The sequence below is a fragment of the Zootoca vivipara genome, chromosome 3, assembly GCF_965207765.1.
Source record: "Zootoca vivipara chromosome 3, rZooViv2.hap1.1, whole genome shotgun sequence".
Lineage (NCBI taxonomy): Eukaryota > Metazoa > Chordata > Lepidosauria > Squamata > Lacertidae > Zootoca > Zootoca vivipara.
Genome location: NC_142586.1, coordinates 70,680,103 through 70,700,326, shown reverse-complemented (window position 1 = coordinate 70,700,326; position 20,224 = coordinate 70,680,103). Strand labels below are relative to the sequence as shown.

The window sequence follows — 20,224 nt, the reverse complement described above, 5'->3', positions numbered from 1 at the left end:
TACCGCCCAGTCAGCCTGACATCAATACCAGGAAAGATTCTAGAGCAGATCATTAAGCAAACAGTCTGTGAGCACCTAGAAAGAAACTCTGTGATCACTAAAAGTCAGCATGGGTTCCTGAAAAATAAGTCATGTCAGACTAATCTGATCTCATTTTTTGACAGAATTACAAGCCTGGTAGATGAAGGGAACGCTGTGGATGTAGCCTATCTTGATTTCAGCAAGGCCTTTGACAAGGTGCCCCATGATATTCTTGTAAAGAAGCTGGTAAAATGTGGGCTAGACAATGCTACCATTCAGTGGATTTGTAGCTGGCTTACTGACCGAACCCAAAGGGTGCTCATCAATGGCTCCTCCTCATCCTGGAGAGTAGTGACTAGTGGGGTGCCACAGGGTTCTGTCTTGGGCCCAGTCTTGTTCAACATCTTTATCAATGACTTGGATGATGGGCTTGAGGGAATCCTGAGCAAGTTTGCAGATGACACCAAGTTGGGAGGGGTGGCTAACACCCCAGAGGACAGGATCACACTTCAGAATGACCTTAACAGATTAGACAACTGGGCCAAAGCAAACAAGATGAATTTTAACAAGGAGAAATGTAAAGTACTACACTTGGGCAAAAAAAATGAAAGGCACAGATACAGGATGGGAGACACCTGGCTTGAGAGCAGTACATGTGAAAAGGATCTAGGAGTTTTGGTTGACCACAAACTTGACATGAGTCAGCAGTGTGATGCAGCAGCTAAAAAAGCCAATGCAATTCTGGGCTGCATCAATAGGAGTATAGCATCTAGATCAAGGGAAGTAATAGTACCACTGTATTCTGCTCTGGTCAGACCTCACCTGGAGTATTGTGTCCAGTTCTGGGCACCACAGTTCAAGAAGGATACTGATAAGCTGGAACGTGTCCAGAAGAGGGCAACCAAAATGGTCAAAGGCCTGGAAACGATGCCTTATGAGGAACGGCTTAGGGAGCTGGGTATGTTTAGCCTGGAGAAGAGAAGGTTAAGGGGTGATATGATAACCATGTTCAAATATATAAAAGGATGTCATATAAAGGAGGGAGAAAGGTTGTTTTCTGCTGCTCCAGAGAAGCGGACACGGAGCAACGGATTCAAACTACAAGAAAGAAAATTCCACCTAAACATTAGGAAGAACTTCCTGACAGTAAGAGCTGTTCGGCAGTGGAATTTGCTGCCAAGGAGTGTGGTGGAGTCTCCTTCTTTGGAGGTCTTCAAGCAGAGGCTTGACAGCCATCTGTCAGGAATGCTTTGATGGTGTTTCCTGCTTGGCAGGGGGTTGGACTGGATGGCCCTTGTGGTCTCTTCCAACTCTATGATTCTATGATTCTATGATTCTATGATTCTATGAATCCTGCCCTCGACTTTCTGGATAATGCAAGAGGAGCGCTTTCCCCTCCCCCTGCCTCTTTCTCAGGATGCTTTTTTCTCAGGATGATGATGATGATGAAATTTCAGCAGTTTGAACCTACTTTATTTAAGGGGTGTGTGAGAATGAGTGTCCTCTTCCATTATACTGTTATAGATTAGGGGGACACCCCCCCAAAAAAACCCCTAGAAATTAATAAGTGCTAGGATTTTGATTATTTGGGAAGGGAGAAATACCAGTTGCAGAGGAATTTCCACATGGAAGGCCACATTTGGCCTATGGGCCTGAGTTTCCCCACCCCTGATCTACAGGGAACACCCAGGAGAGGCCATCTGGAGATGTGGGTGGAAGTACAGTATCACCATTATGTGGGCTACTCTTGGCTTTCCCTCTGTTTTCCACCAGCTGCAGGGGAGGCTGTGGGTGTACTGAAACAACGCTTGAGCATGGCAATGGGCTAGATAAGGGTGAATAGACTTGATCCAGATAAGATGAAGGTGCTTTCAGTAGGCTACTCTTAGACCCAAGTTCTCCGTAGAGGTTGCACTCCTTCTAAAGGATCAGGTTAACAGTCTGGGGTCAGTTATTGGTACAGCATTCTCATTGCAGTTTCTTTCTATCAACTTCAGCAACCATACCTGGATGGAGATAGTTGGGTCATAGTCACCCATGCTCTGGAAACCTCCCATTCAGGCTATTGCAATGTTTTGCTGTGTGTCATTCTGCCTTTAAAAAGAAAAATAGCCCAGATTTTGCCGTTGATCCAAAATAGGGCCACAAGATAACTTACTGCAACAATGCAGTTGGATCATATCAAACCACTCCATTGTCAGGTAGACTGGCTCCTTGTCCATATACCTGTATTTGTATTTTTATGTTGCAAACTGCCCTGTGATCTTTGGATGAAGGGTGATATACAAATTTAATAAATAAATAAGGACCCAGTATAAAGAGTTAGGGCCCTTTAAGGCAGGAGTAGGCAACCTCAGGCCCGGGGGCCAGATGCGGCCCAATAGCCTTCTCAATCCAGCCCACAGATGGTCCGGGAATCAGTGTGTTTTTACATGAGTCGAATGTGTGCTTTTATTTAAAATGCATCTCTGGGTTATTTGTGGGGCCTGCCTGGTGTTTTTACATGAGTAGAATGTTTTTTTTTATTTCAAATGCATCTCTGGGTTATTTGTGGGGCATAGGAATTTGTTCATTCCTCCCCCCCAAATATAGTCCAGCCCACCACATGGTCTGAGGGACAGTGACCGGCCCATGGCTGAAAAAGGTTGCTGAGCCCTGCTTTGTGGCCTGTGATCATGTTTCTTGAAAGATCACTTTCTTTCATGTATGGCTACTAGTCATGAATACAGTGGTACCTTAGTTCCTGAACGGCTTAGTTGTCAAACAAATCAGCTCCCGGACGCCGCAAATCCAGAAGTAAGTGTTTTGGTTTGCGAATGTTTTTTGGAAGCCAAATGTCAGGAAGCTCCTGCAGCCAATCGGAAGCTGCACCTTGGTTTTCAAATGGTTTCGGGCATCAAGTGGACTCCCGGAATGGATTTAGTTCGAGAACCAAGGTGCCACTGTATATTATATCCAGTAAGAGAGGCAGCATAACTCAGAATAGCAATTGCTGGGAAACAGTAATACATGACCATTTTCTCCCCTTAGAGGGTAGTAGAAACAGGTCAAAGTGTTGCTGTGAGCACAGGTAACTGAGGCAATATGTACCGAGAGCATTTTACAAGAGGGTAAACAATGAGTCAGTGCAAAGAGTAGCACAGAATAAGGCAATTGATGACCTTCAACTCATAAGCAAGCTTGTTTCAGAGCTATCTGATTGCCTTCACTGGGTTTTTCTTAAACTATGGCATACTAGGAGTATACGAACAGCTGTGACCAGACCCTTACATAAAAGCATGCCTTAATTATGCTAGAAGCCGGTGAGGGTGGGGCCAGAGAACTATCTATTTGTCTGACTAGCTTTGTTTAAACTTTTACACACTAGGAGGGTGTGAACTTCTGGGACCACACCCTTACATAAAAGCTTTGCTTTAAATGCTTTAACTTGGTGTTCCCGGAACTCAAACCCTACCCTTTGACATTTGGAGCCCCAGGGCCTATGAAACATGATCTGAAAAGCACAATGTGATTGTTTAAGAGGCACTGTAGGCTTGGAATTAAAAAAAAGGCATTCCCTGATCAGTAATGTTGCCTGCACACAGAACTAATGGATTGGCTTGCATATGTTTTACTGTTTTCAGATAGATCTGCTGTCTTTTGCAATTCTTTTGCAATGTTCTGTTGTGGACTGCTTTTGATTTTTTTAAAACCTAAAACAGGGATCCCCAAACTAAGGCCCGGGGGCCGGATGCGGCCCAATTGCCTTCTAAATCCGGCCCGTGAATGATCCAGGAATCAGCATGTTTTTACATGAGTAGAATGCATTCTTTTATTTAAAATGCATCTCTTTGTTATTTGTAGGGCCTGCCTGGTGTTTTTACATGGGTAGAATGTGTCCTTTTATTTAAAATGCATCTCTGGGTTATTTGTGGGGCATCGGAATTCATTCATATATTTTTTTCAAAATATAGTCCAGCCCCCCACAAGGTCTGAGGGACAGTGGACAGGCCCCCTGCCGAAAAAGTTTGCTGACCCCTGATCTAAAACAGTATATAAATATTTTTAATTAAATAAAATGAATAAGTGAAACGAAAGATCCTGGAGTAGTTCTTTCAACATTAGGGGTTGTGATGTCCAGAGTGACATCACAACCCCTAATGTTGTCACTTTACTTCATAGGGATTACATTCCTTTAGGATGCTGGGGTTTTTTTACCGGTCACAGATTTTCCTGTTCACAGTCTTTTTCACTCCCCTTGATCAACCGGTTTTCAACTTATACCCATGGATGATAGATAGTCTGTAGAGTCGCACCACAGGCTTGTTTTTGCTTCTTAAAGTCTCTCTCTGTGCCTGTGACAATATCACTACATACAGACTATTTTGGATGTAACAAGTTCCCTTATATGCACAGGGGTATGGATTAAATCCAGACGGTGGTCCCTTGTTTTACTTGTCAGTTTCAAATGCATCCAGAAAAGCAGATGTCATGGTACAAGAAGAACAAGACAGAGATTTAAAGCATTGAGAATCACTACATGACTCCTGTCAGGAGTCCAGGTTCCCAGCTTGATAACACAGTAAGCATAGGTAATTAGAAAGGAGAATGTATTGCAAAAACAAACAGATAGCTGACAAAGCTTCCGGCATCAACAGAAGATATTGAACTTACAACCCTTACATCTCTTGTTTTGCTTCCTATCTAGCAGCCCTCCCATTCGCCAACTCTTTGGATTTAATAAAAAAATTCCTTCCAGTAGCACCTTAGAGACCAACTATGTTTGTTATCGGTATGAGCTTTCTTGTGCATGCACACTTCTTCAGATACAAAGGATTTTTAAAATTTTGTTTCAACTACTGCAGACCAACACAGCTACCTACCTGTAACTAGATCTTTGGACTTAGTGGATCAGCTGCAGAGAGAGGCTGTCTCTGAATCTATTCGCGCCTATTTGTGCTTCCTGCGAGCTTTGTCTGTGTTCTAGCCTGCTCTCAGCTACTGCCTTATCAGCCTCTCTGTCAAGGTCAGGAAGAGCTGAAGTCTGCAGCTGCTGGCTCTTCCCTGCCTGACTAACATCTTAGCCTCTCTGTTCCTGGCTAGTTTCTGCAGTTGGCTGCAAACCTTCGCTTGGAGCTGGCTTATTCCTGACAAAACCATATGATTTAAGCTATTTATTTTTTCAATTCATATCTCAATACCACCCCCGCCCCTGCAGAACACAAGACACAACACAAGGTACAAACAGTACAAACTGCCTCCAATGGACTCACTGACCCTAACCCTAACCCTAACTCTGAACTATTTTGCCTCTTCAACATTGCTGTAACATGTACTTTTGAACCTTACCCTTGGAATGCTAAGGCAATTTAAAGGAGCAAATCACAAGCTACTTAGAGGACAGACACATGCATATTAGAAAGAGATTATTATGTTGGGAGGCTAAGTATCTATGCTATGGTGGGTGAGACTAGTATAAGTAAAGCCAACCCATACAAATTGTTTCAAATATGTATATTTTTTTCCATTGTTGGTGGAAAATAGCAGATGGCAATTAGATTAGCTGGCCATAAAAATACAATGGATATAATTTCATTCCCCCCCCCCTAATTTTGTGTTGGTTAGCGTTGTGATTCTTTGTGCTTTCTAATAAAAATGCAAGAGTATCATCATGCTGCAGTTTGCTTAGCCACAGGCAGGGGGTGCTGTGAACCACAGCATAATGAGAGATGGCAGCCCAGGTGAGCTGCAGTGGGTGAGAACAGGCTGCAGCAGCATCCCAGCTCTGCCAGCCCTGAGGTCCCTGTGTCTGAGATCCACATCTCCAGGCTGGCAGGCACCACTAGTGGCCACCTTCCTCCTCCCGGGCCAGTTTGGAGATCAGCTGCTTCTGGCCCTATTGGGATTATTACGATGTGGAGTCACTCTGGCAGCAGCATGGAAAGTAGGGAGATGGCCAGGAGGAGGAGTCAGCTGGCCTGGGAATCTACGACTGCTGCCACCAATCTCCAGACTGGCTGCCTGCCATTTCTGGCCTCCTTCCTATGCTGGTACTTTTGCTGCACCCACTTTTCACTTTTCATCTTGCTTGGCTGTGGTGGCATGAGGTACAAAGGAGAAGGTCTAAGCTGTTTACCTCCCTCCTTCTCCTCCTCCTCCTCCTCCTTTTTATAACGGGGTAAAGGAGCAGTGAGAGGACCCGTGCAAAAGGTTGACAGGATCAGGGCAAGGCAGGCTTTACAGGCAATCCCCCTTGCAACTTCTGATGCTGGGATTTTGACAGGTGTGTGTGTGAGAGAGGCAATTCACCTGTCTCCCCCTCCCCCCCAAATTTTTTTTATTGATTTTCAAAGATTGCAAATTCACAAAAACAAAGACAAAAAAAGAATGAAAACATAAAAAAGAAAAACATAGCAATTCTAACATTTTAATTAACATTGTAGACTTCCTCGATTCCCCTCACACTGGGTCCATTTTTAACTCCAAATTAAGCAATTTTCATTTATTATCGTAAATCATTCTAACAATTTTTTTTCATTATCTCACAACTATTTCTATTCTTAAAAGCATCGACTATCTTCCACCCATAATTCATCTTAATCCAAATCTAAATTTATTTTCCCAGCCATCTATCCTCTATTTCTCCCCTTAGCCTCAAATTTATACCCCAAAATTTTCCATACATTCAAATATTATTTCTATTATCATAATAACATTTAAACACTTAAATCTAATTCAGCCCCCCCCCCTTCCCCTGGACTCAGGGTCTCCCAGATGAATCAGCCAGTTCCATAGGTCATTCCAGTTTCGGGCCATCTTGATCAGTCAAAAATAAATAAATAGCATCCATTATTACTCCTCACCCCACTCCTGCTCTTTCACCACCTATCCACCACTCTCCCTTCTTCGTCCCCTGCTGCCTCCCCAATTTCCTAGCTGTTGCACAATACCATCCAACTACCGTACATTTCCACTTTTCAGCCCTGTCTCATTTTTGGTTCGAGGCAACTCACCTGTCAGTCATGTGATACTGCAATGCCATCATGTGACTGGCAAGCAGATTGCCCCACCCACATTACAAAGCTAGCCCAGGGGTTGGCAAAGTCTAGTTTTGTGGAGGTTGGCAAAAGGTGGCGGGGAGTTTGGCAAGCGGTTAGGGGTGGGGTTGGTGAGCAATGCAAGCAGAGCCACAACTCCCAGTAGAAACATATTTGGATAATACATCTGCTTTGACAGTTTAGTGTAATAATCTAAAATGCATAACCCGGCTAGTCTACCTGATGAAAAATTAGTGAAACGGAAAAAGTGTGTTTCTACAGTGACAAAAGACTAATCAAATAAAATATATCATTTTACAAAGCTTATATCTTTGAAATAACAATCTGGCATCTATCTGATAAGGATTAATTACAGGAGGAGTATATGTATATATTGAAAGCTTTCACCCCCCCAAAAAGCTGATATAATTTCTCTTGCCCTTTCATATAGATATAATGTTTATGAATTCATTCCAAAAACCTGGATTTCTTGCTGTCCTTGAAATTCAGCGGATCATTTATGAATCCACTCCTAGTAGTTACATCTGTTCTTCAGTCTTCATTATTTACAATAGACATCATATTTTATATTTGATCCCACCTTGGTCCCTGCTAATCTCTCTTTGAATATTCTGTCCATTTCCTCACTATTTTCTTGACTGAAAAGTGTCTTCCAGTCACTTACACCACCTGAAAACAAGGGAATATAAAATTGTGTGTGTGTGTGTGTGTGTATATACCGTATATACTTCCACAAGCAACCATGATTTTCTATTTGTGGTCCCGAAATCACATATTTTAGTAATAATAATAATAATAATAAATATATTATTTATACCCCGCCCATCTGGCTGGGTTTCCCCAGCCACTCTGGGCGGCTTACAACAGAAAAATGAAATAAAATAATTAAACATTAAAAGCCTCCCTAAACAGGGCTGCCTTCAGATGTCTTCTAAAAATCTGGTAGCTGTTTTCCTCTTTGACATCTGATGGGAGGGCATTCCACAGGGCAGGCGCCACCACCGAGAAGGCCCTCTGATTAGTTCCCTGCAACTTGGCTTCTCGCAACGAGGGAGCCGTCAGAAGGCCCTCGGTACTGGACCTGCAGTTGCAGGTAAGCATTAGTAAGTCCAAAGCATTACTGGAACTACTAAAGCATATTAATTACTTTTGTGAATAAATAATTTTATTATTTTTACCCCGCCTTTCCGGCTGGGCCTCCCCAGCCTCTCTGGGTGCCCTCCAACACACATAAAAACATAATAAAATGTCAAACATTATAAATGATGAGTAACACAATTCCTACCCTTTGTGGTGCTGGGATTTTGTTACTTTTTCAATTATTATTTTTTAGACATTTCACTCTCTTTTTCTGCAGTCTAAATAAAATACAGATCCCCTGAAGAATTTTGGGATGCTTCCCCTGAAATCTTCTTGTTTTTTTTTTCTTATGCAATGCATAAAAGCTATTTATTCATAGTCTTGGGTGATTTTCCCAAAGCTGGCAGAAGAATGTGGACACAATCTTGGCCTCCAATAGGGAGAGGACATTTGAGAGAGTGTAGGTTGCTTTATAGCACTTACCTTTACGGAAAAGAACATCACCAAATCCTCCATGGGTGGATTTGGAATTGCCTTTCATTGCTTTGAAAGTGCTCCTTTCTGCAACACCAAGACAGTCTTCGTCACTTAGGTTCAGTTCAAAGAATTCAGCTATTTTTTTGGCTCCTGCAACTGTGTTCTGCAAAGAGAAAAGGGGAAAGCAATGTGTGTGATACTCTGATCAGATGTTTGATGAAGCACCGCAAGTTAATCAAACTTACTTATATAAATTCATACATCCAACAAATAAATCCGGCTTGCTTAGGAAAGGTCTCAATGCAACACACTTTACTTCCATTTAAGGTACAGGTAATGAGACCCAGGTGGCGCTGTGGTTAAACCACTGAGCCTAGGGCTTGCTGATCAGAAGGTCGGCGGTTCAAATCCCTGTGACGGGGTGAGCTCCCGTTGCTTGGTCCCAGCTCCTGCCAACCTAGCAGTTCGAAAGCACGTCAAAATGCAAGTAGATAAATAGGAACCGCTACAGCGGGAAGGTAAACGGCGTTTCCATGTGCTGCTCTGGTTTGCCAGAAGCGGCTTTGTCATGCTGGCCACATGACCTGGAAGCTATACGCCGGCTCCCTCGGCCAATAATGCGAGATGAGCACGCAACCCCAGAGTCGGTCACGACTGGACCTAATGGTCAGGGGTCCCTTTACCTTTACCTTAAGGTACAGGTAAAGGTAAAGGTAAAGGACCCCTGGATGGTTAAGTCCAGTCAAAGGCAACTATGGGGTTGCGGCGCTCATCTCGCTTTCAGGCCGTTTGTCCACAGACAGCTTTCCGGGCCATGTGGCCAGCATGACTAAACCGCTTCTGGTGCAACAGAACACTGTGACGGAAACCAGAGCGCATGGAAACGCCATTTACCTTCCCGCTGGAGCGGCACCTATTTATCTAGTTGCTCTGGAGTGCTTTCGATATGCTAGGTTGGCAGGAGCTGGGACTGAGCAACGGGAGCTCACCCCATTGTGGGGATTCGAACAGCCAACCTTCTGATCAGCAATCAGTGGTTTAGACCACAGCGCCACTCGCATCCATTTGCAGTATACCTATGTTGATTACAGGGGCATGCAAAGCCATGTTCTTGTGAAGTCAGACCCTTCATCCATCTAGCTTCCACCATTTGCTAGGAATCACAGGAGGGGAGAGTGCTCTTGTCCTTGGGTCTTGCTTGCAGCTTTCCCACAATCATGGTTGGCTACTGTGAGAATGGAATGCTGGACTAGATGGGCCATTGGCCTAGTCCCATAGAGCTTGCCTTATGTTCTTAGCTCATTACTGTCTACACTGTCTAAGCTCACCTAATGGTGTTTCTGGGGATAGAGTCTGGGGGCCGTCCGCAAGCAAAACAGACATTCTATCACTAAACAATGGCCTTTCCCCATACATACAATTTATGTATTTTCATGCTTTTGTATTACAGAAGTGCCTGCTGGCGTTCTTGTTCTTTATAGCCTGGTGTGGCGACTCAAATGCAAGTTCTCCAGTTATATAGCAAAACACTGCCTGCAACATCTTCTGCATGTATGAACCTCAGTTCAGTTGAGCTAGGCTCAGCTCAAAGGGGCCTCTTCCAACCTGAAATGGGGTCATGCAAGAGATATTTGAGGATTCTGCTTATTTCACTTATGGAAGCAAACACTTGTGCACTGCTCGGAGCATTGTTATCCTTCTGCTTTTGAACTGCTCTGAATTTTGTGCTGCAGTTTTTGGCTTCAATAATGTACAGTGGTACCTCGACTTACGAAGTACTCGACTTCCGTTTTTTTCGAGTTACAAGCGGCAAAAACAGCCCTGTGCTTACGGTTTTTTTGAGCCTCCGAAGGAAAACACAGCGCTTTTAGATGCGGTTTCCTCGACTTACGAAGTTTTAGATGCGGTTTACTCGACTTGCGAATGTTTCTGTTTCCGGTTTTGTTTTGTTTTTTTAAAGGGGAAGCCGCTTTTTCGACTTCCGAAATTTTAGACCTACAAAGGTGCCTTCGGAACAGAGTATCTTCGTAAGTCGAGGTACCACTGTACATTCGGCCATCGAAAATGGGTGGAAATCACTTAAATGTCAGGAAAAATCCAGACATATGGCAGCCCATGTGGGAAGTGTAGTTTTTGGCTAATTTCCTCAAAAATAGCTTTTAACAGCTTTGGCCAAAAGAAAAGGGAAAAAAGCTCAACAACTTTGCTAGGGTTGACATATTTCACTTTTTGAAATATAGCAACCCTGTTTTAGCTGAACAATTGCCTGAACTACGAGGTATATCTGAACATGATTAACCTTACCTCTTTCAGGTCTTCATATGTTATTGGCATGACATTTTCTTTATCAATGAATTTGTTCCACACGGAAAGATATTCAATATAGGAACCCCAGGGCACTGGCAAAAATCAGATCATACAGTAATAGTGAGAGCAAGATTTATACACAATAATCTTGTAGTAAGTCCCATTGAACCCAATGGTTCAATGCATGCAAAAGGTTGAACTTCCTGTTAAGAATAAGTATAGAATTTGTATAACAATCTTTATAACATCTTCATTTTATGCAAACACCATGGCTAAGCACAGGATTACATGTTAGACTTACTCTATGCCCCTCAAATTGGGAATGTGCCATGCAGAATTGTTCTGCACACCATCATGAGGGAGAGAATCATAGAATCATAGAGTTGGAAGAGACCACAAGGGTCATCCAGTCCAACCCCCTGCCAAGCAGGAAACACCATCAAAGCATTCCTGACAGATGGCTGTCAAGCCATTGCTTAAAGACCTCCAAAGAAGGCGACTCCACCACACTCCTTGGCAACAAATCCCACTGTCGAACAGCTCTTACTGTTAGGAAGTTCTTCCTAATGTTTAGGTGGAATCTTCTACACTGGGATGTAGCCTTCACAATGGCTGACTGTAATGGACAGTAGTGGTGGGGTTGCTGGTGCTTACCTGACCTCCCACCAGCTGAGTTGCTGCTGCTTACTGGGAACCTTGACCTTCTCCACTCTCACCTGTAAGCAGCAGTGGTGACTCAGCCACCAGAAGGTCAAGAGAATACCATTGCCCAGTATGTCCCTATCCAGAAGTCCTGATAAACTGGGCAAAATGGAAGTTTGGCACTAGGAAGCAGGCGCACAAAGCTGGGCACAACATTGGGGGGGCAGTCACACGTGCATGACATCACATGCGATGGGGGGGAGCGGGAATGGCAAAAACATCCTCCAAGACTCCCGTCCCATGGGAGGCAGGGGATGGTGGCCCCCTCAATATTGGGAGGGGAGAGCCCCAGGCCTCAAAACAGGGCCAGCTCTAGGTAGACTCCCGGTAGTGCGGTGTGTCAGGGCGCCGGGCCGGTAGGCGGGGCGCAGCGCGGCAAAGCCGCGCGGAAACCATGCTGCACCCTGTGAGGGCGGGGGCGCCAGAGCAATCTCCGCCCCTCAGCACCAGGGCGCCCGACCTGCTCGAGATTGCCCTGCCTGAAAATATTGAGGGGGCTGAAGCCCTTTGTGCCCCATATACCCCATATTCACGGTGCCCCTGCTCGAAAGCAATATTAATCAGGATTTCCTTCAGTTGCAAAGAGCATGCCTGCCCAATGATCTGTAAACTGATCATGAAAATACAAATTTTTTTTTTTTGATGTGGAATGAAATGTGCCTCCCTTTTGCTTCAACTCTCACCCCCAAACCCTGGGCCTTAATAGTATCAAAAGCCTGAGAAGCACTGGAATCACCATATGGTAACGTTGGTGCTCCATGGTTCTCATTTAACTGAATCTCAAAAAACAAATTTATGTCGGTATAGTAAATCAGGATTTTTGAGCATGGGAATTAGGACTGTCCAGCTGATGGACTCCGCAAGGAGGCATTCAATCTGAACTGTCTGTACAAGTCAATCTAAGCAGCAAGTTTGCCACTTCCTAAGAAGTGAGGCCTGGTGTACCTGTAACACCATAGTTCAGTGTTACATACAGGAGTTTCTGACTCATGTGTTTCCCCTTCCTACTACTCTTCAGTTCGCAAGGAGATTGGAAACATCTGCTTCCATTTTCAACTAAATGCCATTTGTTGTTATGTTCAATTAGGGAATTGTGGTTGGTGTTAACTATGGTTTATCGGATGAAGCTAGGATCATTATCCACTGTCAGAGGATGCTTTGTTAAGATAAACTACAATTAACATTAATTATAGTTTGTCCTGGTTCAGACTTAGCAGTAAACTATGGTTAGTTAAAATTGTAAGCCTCGTGGGCACACTTAATATAATAATTATTTCCCAATAAAGCTGAGGAAGAAACATCAATGTTCACAATGAATTTTTTTAAAGGCTTTACAATATAATCTCTTCAAATTCAACATTGGATGACTTTAGAGAAGACATAAAATCACTAGGTTGTATCCAACAAAGTCATACAATTTGTGCAAGGACTTCCTCTTGTGCCACAATGGCACTTCCTCTCCCTTTCCTCTTCCTACATACCCCACACTCCCCAAATCTGCTTGGGAGGGTTGGGGATCCCCCAGAACAGATTTGGAGGATGGCACACGAACAACTTTGTTAGATACAAACCATTGTATTTTTCATAGTATATGCATTATTATTATTATTATTATAATTGACATAGATAGGAAAAGGAAATGTCTACTTTGTCCTTCCATTAAAGCTCGGAAGTATGCTTCAAATTTATCATAAGGGGGATATGGAGCAAAAGTGTTCGAAAAATGGAAAAAAGATGCAGCGACATCCTTTGGATTCCGAATCAGCAGCAATATCTAGAAAATGAAAACATGAGAATGATAAGTGTGAGATGATAGAATTGCAGTATCTACAATATACCATATTATTCATAAATCAATGTCAGGGACTGGACTGAGGAGGAGGAGTGGTAGAAACCGCCTCCCCAACCTGACCCTCCCAGGGAGGAGGAAGAGGAAGAAACTATAGCTTTACAACAGTGATTTGCGGGAGGTCACAGCTCAGAGGCAGAAGAGAGGAAAAGTTGGGAAATAATTGGAGAGGAGGAGCAGGCAGAACCAGAGCAGCAGCTGGCTGACACGTTGTCACTAGAAAGCATTACAGGCCCACCATCTCCTAGAACCTGGCAAGCTTTAAAAGTAGGAGAGCAAAGATCTCAAAGACAGAGGGCACTTAGCGGCATCCATAGAGGAGGTGATGGTGATGACGAATGAGGAAGTGGGAGAGACGGGGGGGTGGAGATTCAGTCGGGACAACGCCATTATCCAAGAGGTTGGGTTCTATAGCCTCTCTGTAAAGTTTAAAATAAAAAAGGATGGTAAGAAACTTTTCCTTGTCTTTATACTTCCCTGGGCAACCAGCCAGGAGCCTCTGGCAGTACCCTGGCAATCAATTAATGCACCACATATTATCACTGCAATGGAGTGAGACCCATTGCAGTCATTGTGATGTCTGAATACAATACAAACAGGACATGAGTGCAACATTATTCCCACTTGCGTTCCTCAGCAACTAGTGCTCTCCCAGCCATCATGACTAGTGGCCATGACTCGTTTCATCTTCCATGAATTTGTCTAACCTCTTTAGACGAGAAGCTTTCACCCCCACCCACCCCCGGACTGGCTGTCATCCACATTCATTTTATCTGGTAAAAGGTACCTTCTTTCCCGCTGCTTGTAGCTACTGATTATCAAGTACAAACATGTCCTGTTGCTACTATGGGATTTCCTATGCGGTGCAAATTGGACCAAGTCACGCTACACAAAAGGCGGCCAGAAAACACACCTTCAAATCTCACACTGTGAGACAATTGTTGCGTTATACTTAAGCGGAACAAGGGATGGAGTAGAATGTCAGCACCAGGATTAAAGCAATAAACCAGCCCATTGCAGTTCTGGCAGGACTTATTTCACCAGCTTTGATGGGCCATTGTTGATGGCAACAGGCCTGGATCTATTTCTTGCACCAGCCTGGGAGCTGGCATAGCAAAATTACAATTTGAACTTGGCATAGCAAAATTACAATTTGAACTTTCTCCCACACCACTCTTCTGCTCCGGCTGCTGCAAGTAACAGGATTGTAGATGCAGTTGTAGCTATGCTGCTCTGTTATATCCGATTTTGTTTATTTTTTTTAAAGTGCTTGTTTGTATATTGGATTCTTAGAACATATAACAGCATCATACACCCATATAGTAAAATATCTCTTCCCTAACCCAGAAGATGGAGTCTAGGCATACATGCAAAAAACAGAGTTAAGTTCCTATTCTAGACAACCATTTGTATAGAAACCAATAAAAAAGTTATGTTAACCAAAAGATTACATAATGTGAGGAGTGTCCTCTGTTTTCATCTGAGCTATATGCATAATAAACCTATACCAATCAGTTACAAAAGAGTCTTTATGCTTCACCCTTGTGCCAATGTTATTTTATTAGTGAATTTTTCTACAAGTGCTATTCTACATGCTTTACTGTACCAATTTGTCAGAAAAGCACCCTCTACCGGTAAGTTCTTCCAGTCGCTTGTTATTTATTCCAAGCCTGGCTGCTGGTAAAAAAAAAGAAAGCTTATTAGATGTTTGAGCTGTAAGTTAACATCTACTGCGAAAAGCACTTGACTTATTTGCTTATAGTTATGTGTTGGTTCAAGGCTGATCTACATACATGTACCACTTAAAATATTTTTGTGATAACAGTACTTACTTTGGCTTTATTCTTGAAGACGGATTTTGGAAGCTTATCAGGGCGGAGATGAGTAAAAATCACTCTCCTGGAGGGATAGCTGTTCATCCTCTTCCAGAGGCCAAATAAATAGGCATGAAATGGAAAATAGATTATTCGTTTTTTTAAAAGCCATCTTAAAAATAATAATAACCAGTTCTACTATTTGCCAACAGCAAAACTGATTGAGCAATCCAAGCTTTGTGCATGACTCTTGAAAACACTTCCAAGAACTTCAACATAGAAATTGAAGCTGAGCTGGAAAATTTGGAGAGAAGCCCTTCCCTTGGGCAGCTTCTTTTAAAACTTGTTGTTGTTGTTGTTCCTGCTGCCACATCTAGAGTAGTGGCAGCAATGGAACTCTCCTTAGCGACCACTAAGACACTAGTTGGTGGCTGCCATTTTGACTCCCAGAATGTCCAAAACTGCATGCTATTCTGGGGCATTTTTGGAGGGGGAACCTCCTGCTGGGGGCCCCAATGCCATGCCCCTTCAAAAGGCATCTGGTTTTTTAAATATATATATTTTTTTAAAAAAAAACAAGCTTCTTGGGAGGGGTAAGTTTTCCCCACCCCAAAATTTGTCCTTAGCTGCACAGGTGTCAGTTGTTGTCAACAAAATCTGCCCTTACCGGTATCTACAACAGAAATCAGAATGCGTTGTTTATCTCCTGTCTGGCAGGTTACCTGTTAATGGTCACTTGCTTGTATTACCTGGGGAGCCTGACCAGTCTTTTTCAATGATAAATACTTACTGTAGTTCCTGATCCAGGTCACAGGCTCACCCTATCCATACACAGACATACCCTTAAGACAGGATTTGTGAACGAAAAGACAGTGGGGAGGTTTTTCCATTTTCCTTCGACCTTGCAGAGAAGAGATGATGTCCCTCCCAAATTGAAGATGTCAATTTGGGAGGGACAAAATGGTTTCAGAACTTTTTTCTGTGGGGTTTCAGACTTGTAGTTTGTATATTTATGTACGTGTTTGCTTGGTACATTTATGGACATTTATTACATATCTAAGACCTTAAAATTCTTATAACACAGTGCAATGAGTCGATGCACTTTTCATGGAAATGATAAGGGAAAACTTTGCCCAGAAGTCTCCTTAGGAAGGTCCACTTTAAACTTCAAGAACTATCCTACCAGAGTAGTGGAACTAATGCGACAAATGTGACAATGGGAGGGGGGATTGTGTATGGGCAATAAAATTATGTCTGAGCAATCCTGGTTTCATTACAAAGAGCACTAACCTGATATTTTTCAAGATCTCCAATTTCAAGATACGGAAATTCCGCAAGTAGCAATTTTTCGTTCAGTTTCTCCGGTTCGTGTTTCTTTGCAGATGTGACTACTAAATCTGTAACTATTTGGCCAACCCAGTTGGTACCTAGGAAAACACAGAGCTGGGAATGAAATGCTTTTTTTCAGACTGCCAAACAAATGCATAGGAATTGGAGAACTGATTAATTCATGAGCAAGAAGATTAGTGACTTTCAAGAAACTCTGATAGAAGACATTCTTTCCCATTTTTTTAATCATAATTGTTTTCTCTCCTCAAAAAGCAAAATTGCTTTGCCAGGAAACAAAGAAAAAATGAGATCTTTAAAGACTGCATTTTCACTGCATTTTCACTGACATACTTAAGGTGTGTGTGTGTGTATAAACAGAGAGACTTATTCACATATTCTTGTGAGTGTCACCTAGCTATTTATTTACCTTCCTGTTTATTTCATTAGTCTACCAAGACAGAGCAGTCTCTAGGCAACCTTGATGATAAAGTTTTAAAATATTGTTTAAAATAGGCCTGAAATCAAATTTAAGAACAAATTAAGACAGAAGGCAACAGCAGAAAACTAACTAATCTGAGTGACACTAATATTAAGCCTTATCCCATCAACTGCCTGCAAAAAGAGGAAATGTCGCACCAAGATGTCAGTTTCCCCATCAGATTCCAAAGCTCACTAGACGAGAGGCATATACTGTGTCAAACAGTAGAAATACATTTATCTTATTATATTTTTGTTTTACATTTAGACCTCCCTACATCTAGTCAGGATCCCTTGGTGGTTATATCAGATAAAGACGAGTGTCCTATCAAAACAGCTTATCTCATTTGAACTCTCTCTCCACATTAAAATGTCTACATTTGTAGCATATCCATTTGTCATCACAGTTCTGCAGCCAAAATATTCAGGGGATTAGAACTGTTGTTTTTGAGAACGATAATTTTTTCCTGTCTTTAGCTCTTTGCAAATTATGATATTATACTGCCATTTATTCAAGAAAATTTTGTTTGTTTGTTTTTTTGCATACTATCATTCCAGTCTCTACTAACACTTTGACTTTAGCCAATATTAAGATGTCCACACACTCACCAGATTTGCAGTATCCTGCTAGAATCACATCATCGCTTCTTGCGTCAAAAGATTCAAGAGCTTTGAACTGCTCTGGGCTGCAAAGAGCTGTAGGGTACACAACTCCGTCATAAGTAAATAGCATCTCCTCTCGAGTCATCTTTTCACCATCTTCCATTGCTTTTTCCAGAATGTCAATGAACTTCTGTCTAACGTAAGGCATTTTTTCAAAGGTCTCTTCTTCTTTCTCCTCTGGAAGTGGAGTGCCTGTAAAGGAAGGCAGAGACTTTGGCTTACACACTTGAGTTATAGGTGTTGCGTTTTTATGACAGCTTGCAAAAAGTAACCAAAGCCATCATATTATTATTATTTTTTAAAAGCATATAAAACAAACAAAAATTTAAATTTTGTCTTTTGTGTTGTAAATGTAAATATCTTTATTATGGTCAAAGACCAGAAGACAAATTATGACAAATATTGTTGATTGGGTTAAAAGAAGAATCTTTTGTGTTGAAAAAGAAGACCCTCAACCCTCAGCATTTTAAATAATAATAATAATAATAATAATAATAATAATAATAATAATAAATAATGTAATTGTTTTAGTCATTTAAAGGTTAGCAAAGGCATCGCCAAAGGTGCTTCTTTTTGGGGGGGGGAGTCCCAAAGGTGTGGAGCCCTTACCTAACCCCAGATTTTTACCTTCTGTAATCTGAGGAGCTCCAGTTAGGTTGAGCTGTGGACCAAACTGAGCAAAACTTTCCCTCCCAATCCCACGAAGCCTTTATACTCGTCTCAAGTCTCTCCCTTGTTCTGACATGCTGTTTATCCCACCCTCCTTGTTTCATGTATTTCTGGGTTGTTATGCAATCAGTGCAGATTTTGCAATATGCAAAGCCCAAAGTCCAGTTCCATCCAGTTTGGGTGAGAATGTCCAGTTTCCATCAAATATTACCCTAGGGATCAAGTGGCTGCAGTTCTCAGGCTTACTTGTTGCCTTGCTTGTTCAAAATGTTGCAGCCTACAGCTATTTTTGCATTCCATAATGCTTGCCTCCTCTTTTTCTCTTTCTCTTTTAGGATTTTTTGGCCCTTACTTTTTCCATTTTCTTCAACTTCTTTCACTGGGTGTGTTTCTCAGATAGTTACTGCTAGAAATCCGTTCCTTTCTTTTTCCACCATGTGACCACAAGCGCCTCTTCTATATTTGTGCAAATTTTTTGAGCTATGGTTACTAAATGCAACCAGAAAGCCACTCTGCACATGCTTTGGTACCTCGGATTTGCAGAATCACCCACCGACTTTCCTTAGACCCTATTCTTCGTTTGCCATGGTCTGCACCCCTTTTAGCACCAGGAGAAACCATCTGATATTCCAAGAAGTAGAGGACATTCAGTAATGAGGATCATCTCATAGATTGCTCATAGAATGGTGCATAGATATTGCTTGTGCTTACAATTTCCTGCCACCAAATAATATATCCATCCACAAAACCAGGCCAACACAGATCAACCTTGCACAACCCAGATTCCAACAGTGGTATATGGACAAAGTGTATATGGTCTCAACTGCAGCCTACATGTCAAAAGTCACATGAGTAGCATACATACCATATATGCAGGAAAATACAGTAGTACCTTGATTTTCAAACAGCTTAGTTCCCGAATGTTTTGGCTCCCGAACAATCGAAACCCAGAAGTGAGAATTCCAGTTTTCAAACTTCTTTTTGAAAGCTAAATGTCCGACAGGGCTTCCATAGCTTCCAATTGGCTGCAGGAGCTTCCTGCAGTCAATCAGAAGCTGTGCTTTGGTTTCGGAAGTCGAACAGACTTCCGGAATGCATTCTGTTCAAAAACCAAGGTACGACAGTATTAGGAAAGGAAGTTTTTATAAGCGGTTTAGGCTGCAAACCTAAGCACTTACCTGATGGAAATAAGCCCCAATGAAAACAACTGGGTTGACTTTTCCGTGGGCATGTATAGCAGGGTGGGCTGATGCAAATTGGAATCTAACAAGATCTGGGTGGCTCTATGTTGGCAACTGCTAGACTAAAGACTTTCCACCTCTGTGATTCCCATTTATAAAATGGGAAACATAATTAGAAGGGTCTTAGATGCATCTCAACATGGTATTACTGCGGTGCTCTCCATGCATAGGTTTATAAACTTCTATCATGTCATTTCTAACTCATATTTTCTTTAAACTAAAAAGTCCCAAGCGCTGCAACCTTTATTCATAGGAAATTGCTCGTGGTTGTTTTCTGCACCTTTCACAACTCTACAATAATCCTTTTTTAATTGAGGCAACCAGAACTGTATGCACAGTAATACAAATGTGGTTGCACCATAGATTTCTACAATGGCATTATGATATTGGCAGTTTTATTTTCAATTCCTTTCCTCATGATCCCTAGCACAGAATATGCCTTTTTCACAGCTACTGCACACTGAGGCTGACATCTTCACTGGGTCGACATCTTCACCCAGCTATCTACTATGACCCCGAGGTCTTGCTTCTGGCCCGTCACCCCTAGTTCAGACCCCA

The 20,224-nt window shown here is 42.4% G+C and overlaps 1 protein-coding gene across 5 annotated transcripts; it reads right to left on the bottom strand.

The window, feature by feature from the left end:
* Positions 1-1,942: 1,942 nt before the first annotated feature.
* Positions 1,943-18,515, bottom strand: LOC118081929 (sulfotransferase 6B1-like). Of its 5 annotated transcripts, none has more exons than XM_060272830.2 (8): positions 18,384-18,515; positions 17,703-17,948; positions 16,578-16,714; positions 15,306-15,395; positions 13,272-13,398; positions 10,920-11,014; positions 8,622-8,778; positions 1,943-2,115 (listed from the first exon to the last, which is right to left on the bottom strand). In XM_060272830.2, the coding sequence occupies exons 2-8, from the start codon at positions 17,902-17,904 to the stop codon at positions 2,084-2,086; spliced, it is 840 nt and encodes a 279-aa protein (XP_060128813.1). In that variant the 5' UTR covers positions 17,905-17,948; positions 18,384-18,515; the 3' UTR covers positions 1,943-2,083. The 5 variants fall into 5 exon arrangements, with proteins under 5 accessions (XP_060128813.1, XP_060128815.1, XP_060128810.1 ...); XM_060272832.2 differs by lacking the exon at positions 1,943-2,115 and adding an exon at positions 6,658-6,816; XM_060272827.2 differs by lacking the exon at positions 1,943-2,115 and adding an exon at positions 7,311-7,727.
* Between the last annotated feature and the right edge of the window lie 1,709 nt (positions 18,516-20,224).

Coding starts and splice junctions, on each gene's coding strand:
- LOC118081929 (XM_060272827.2), bottom strand. CDS start 17,904: ATGCCTTACGTTAGACAGAAGTTCATTGACATTCTGGAAAAAGCAATG. Junction 16,715..17,702: donor AGCAGGATACTGCAAATCTG/GTGAGTGTGTGG, acceptor GTGTTTTCCTAG/GTACCAACTGGGTTGGCCAA. Junction 8,779..10,919: donor CATATGAAGACCTGAAAGAG/GTAAGGTTAATC, acceptor TTCTCTTTGCAG/AACACAGTTGCAGGAGCCAA.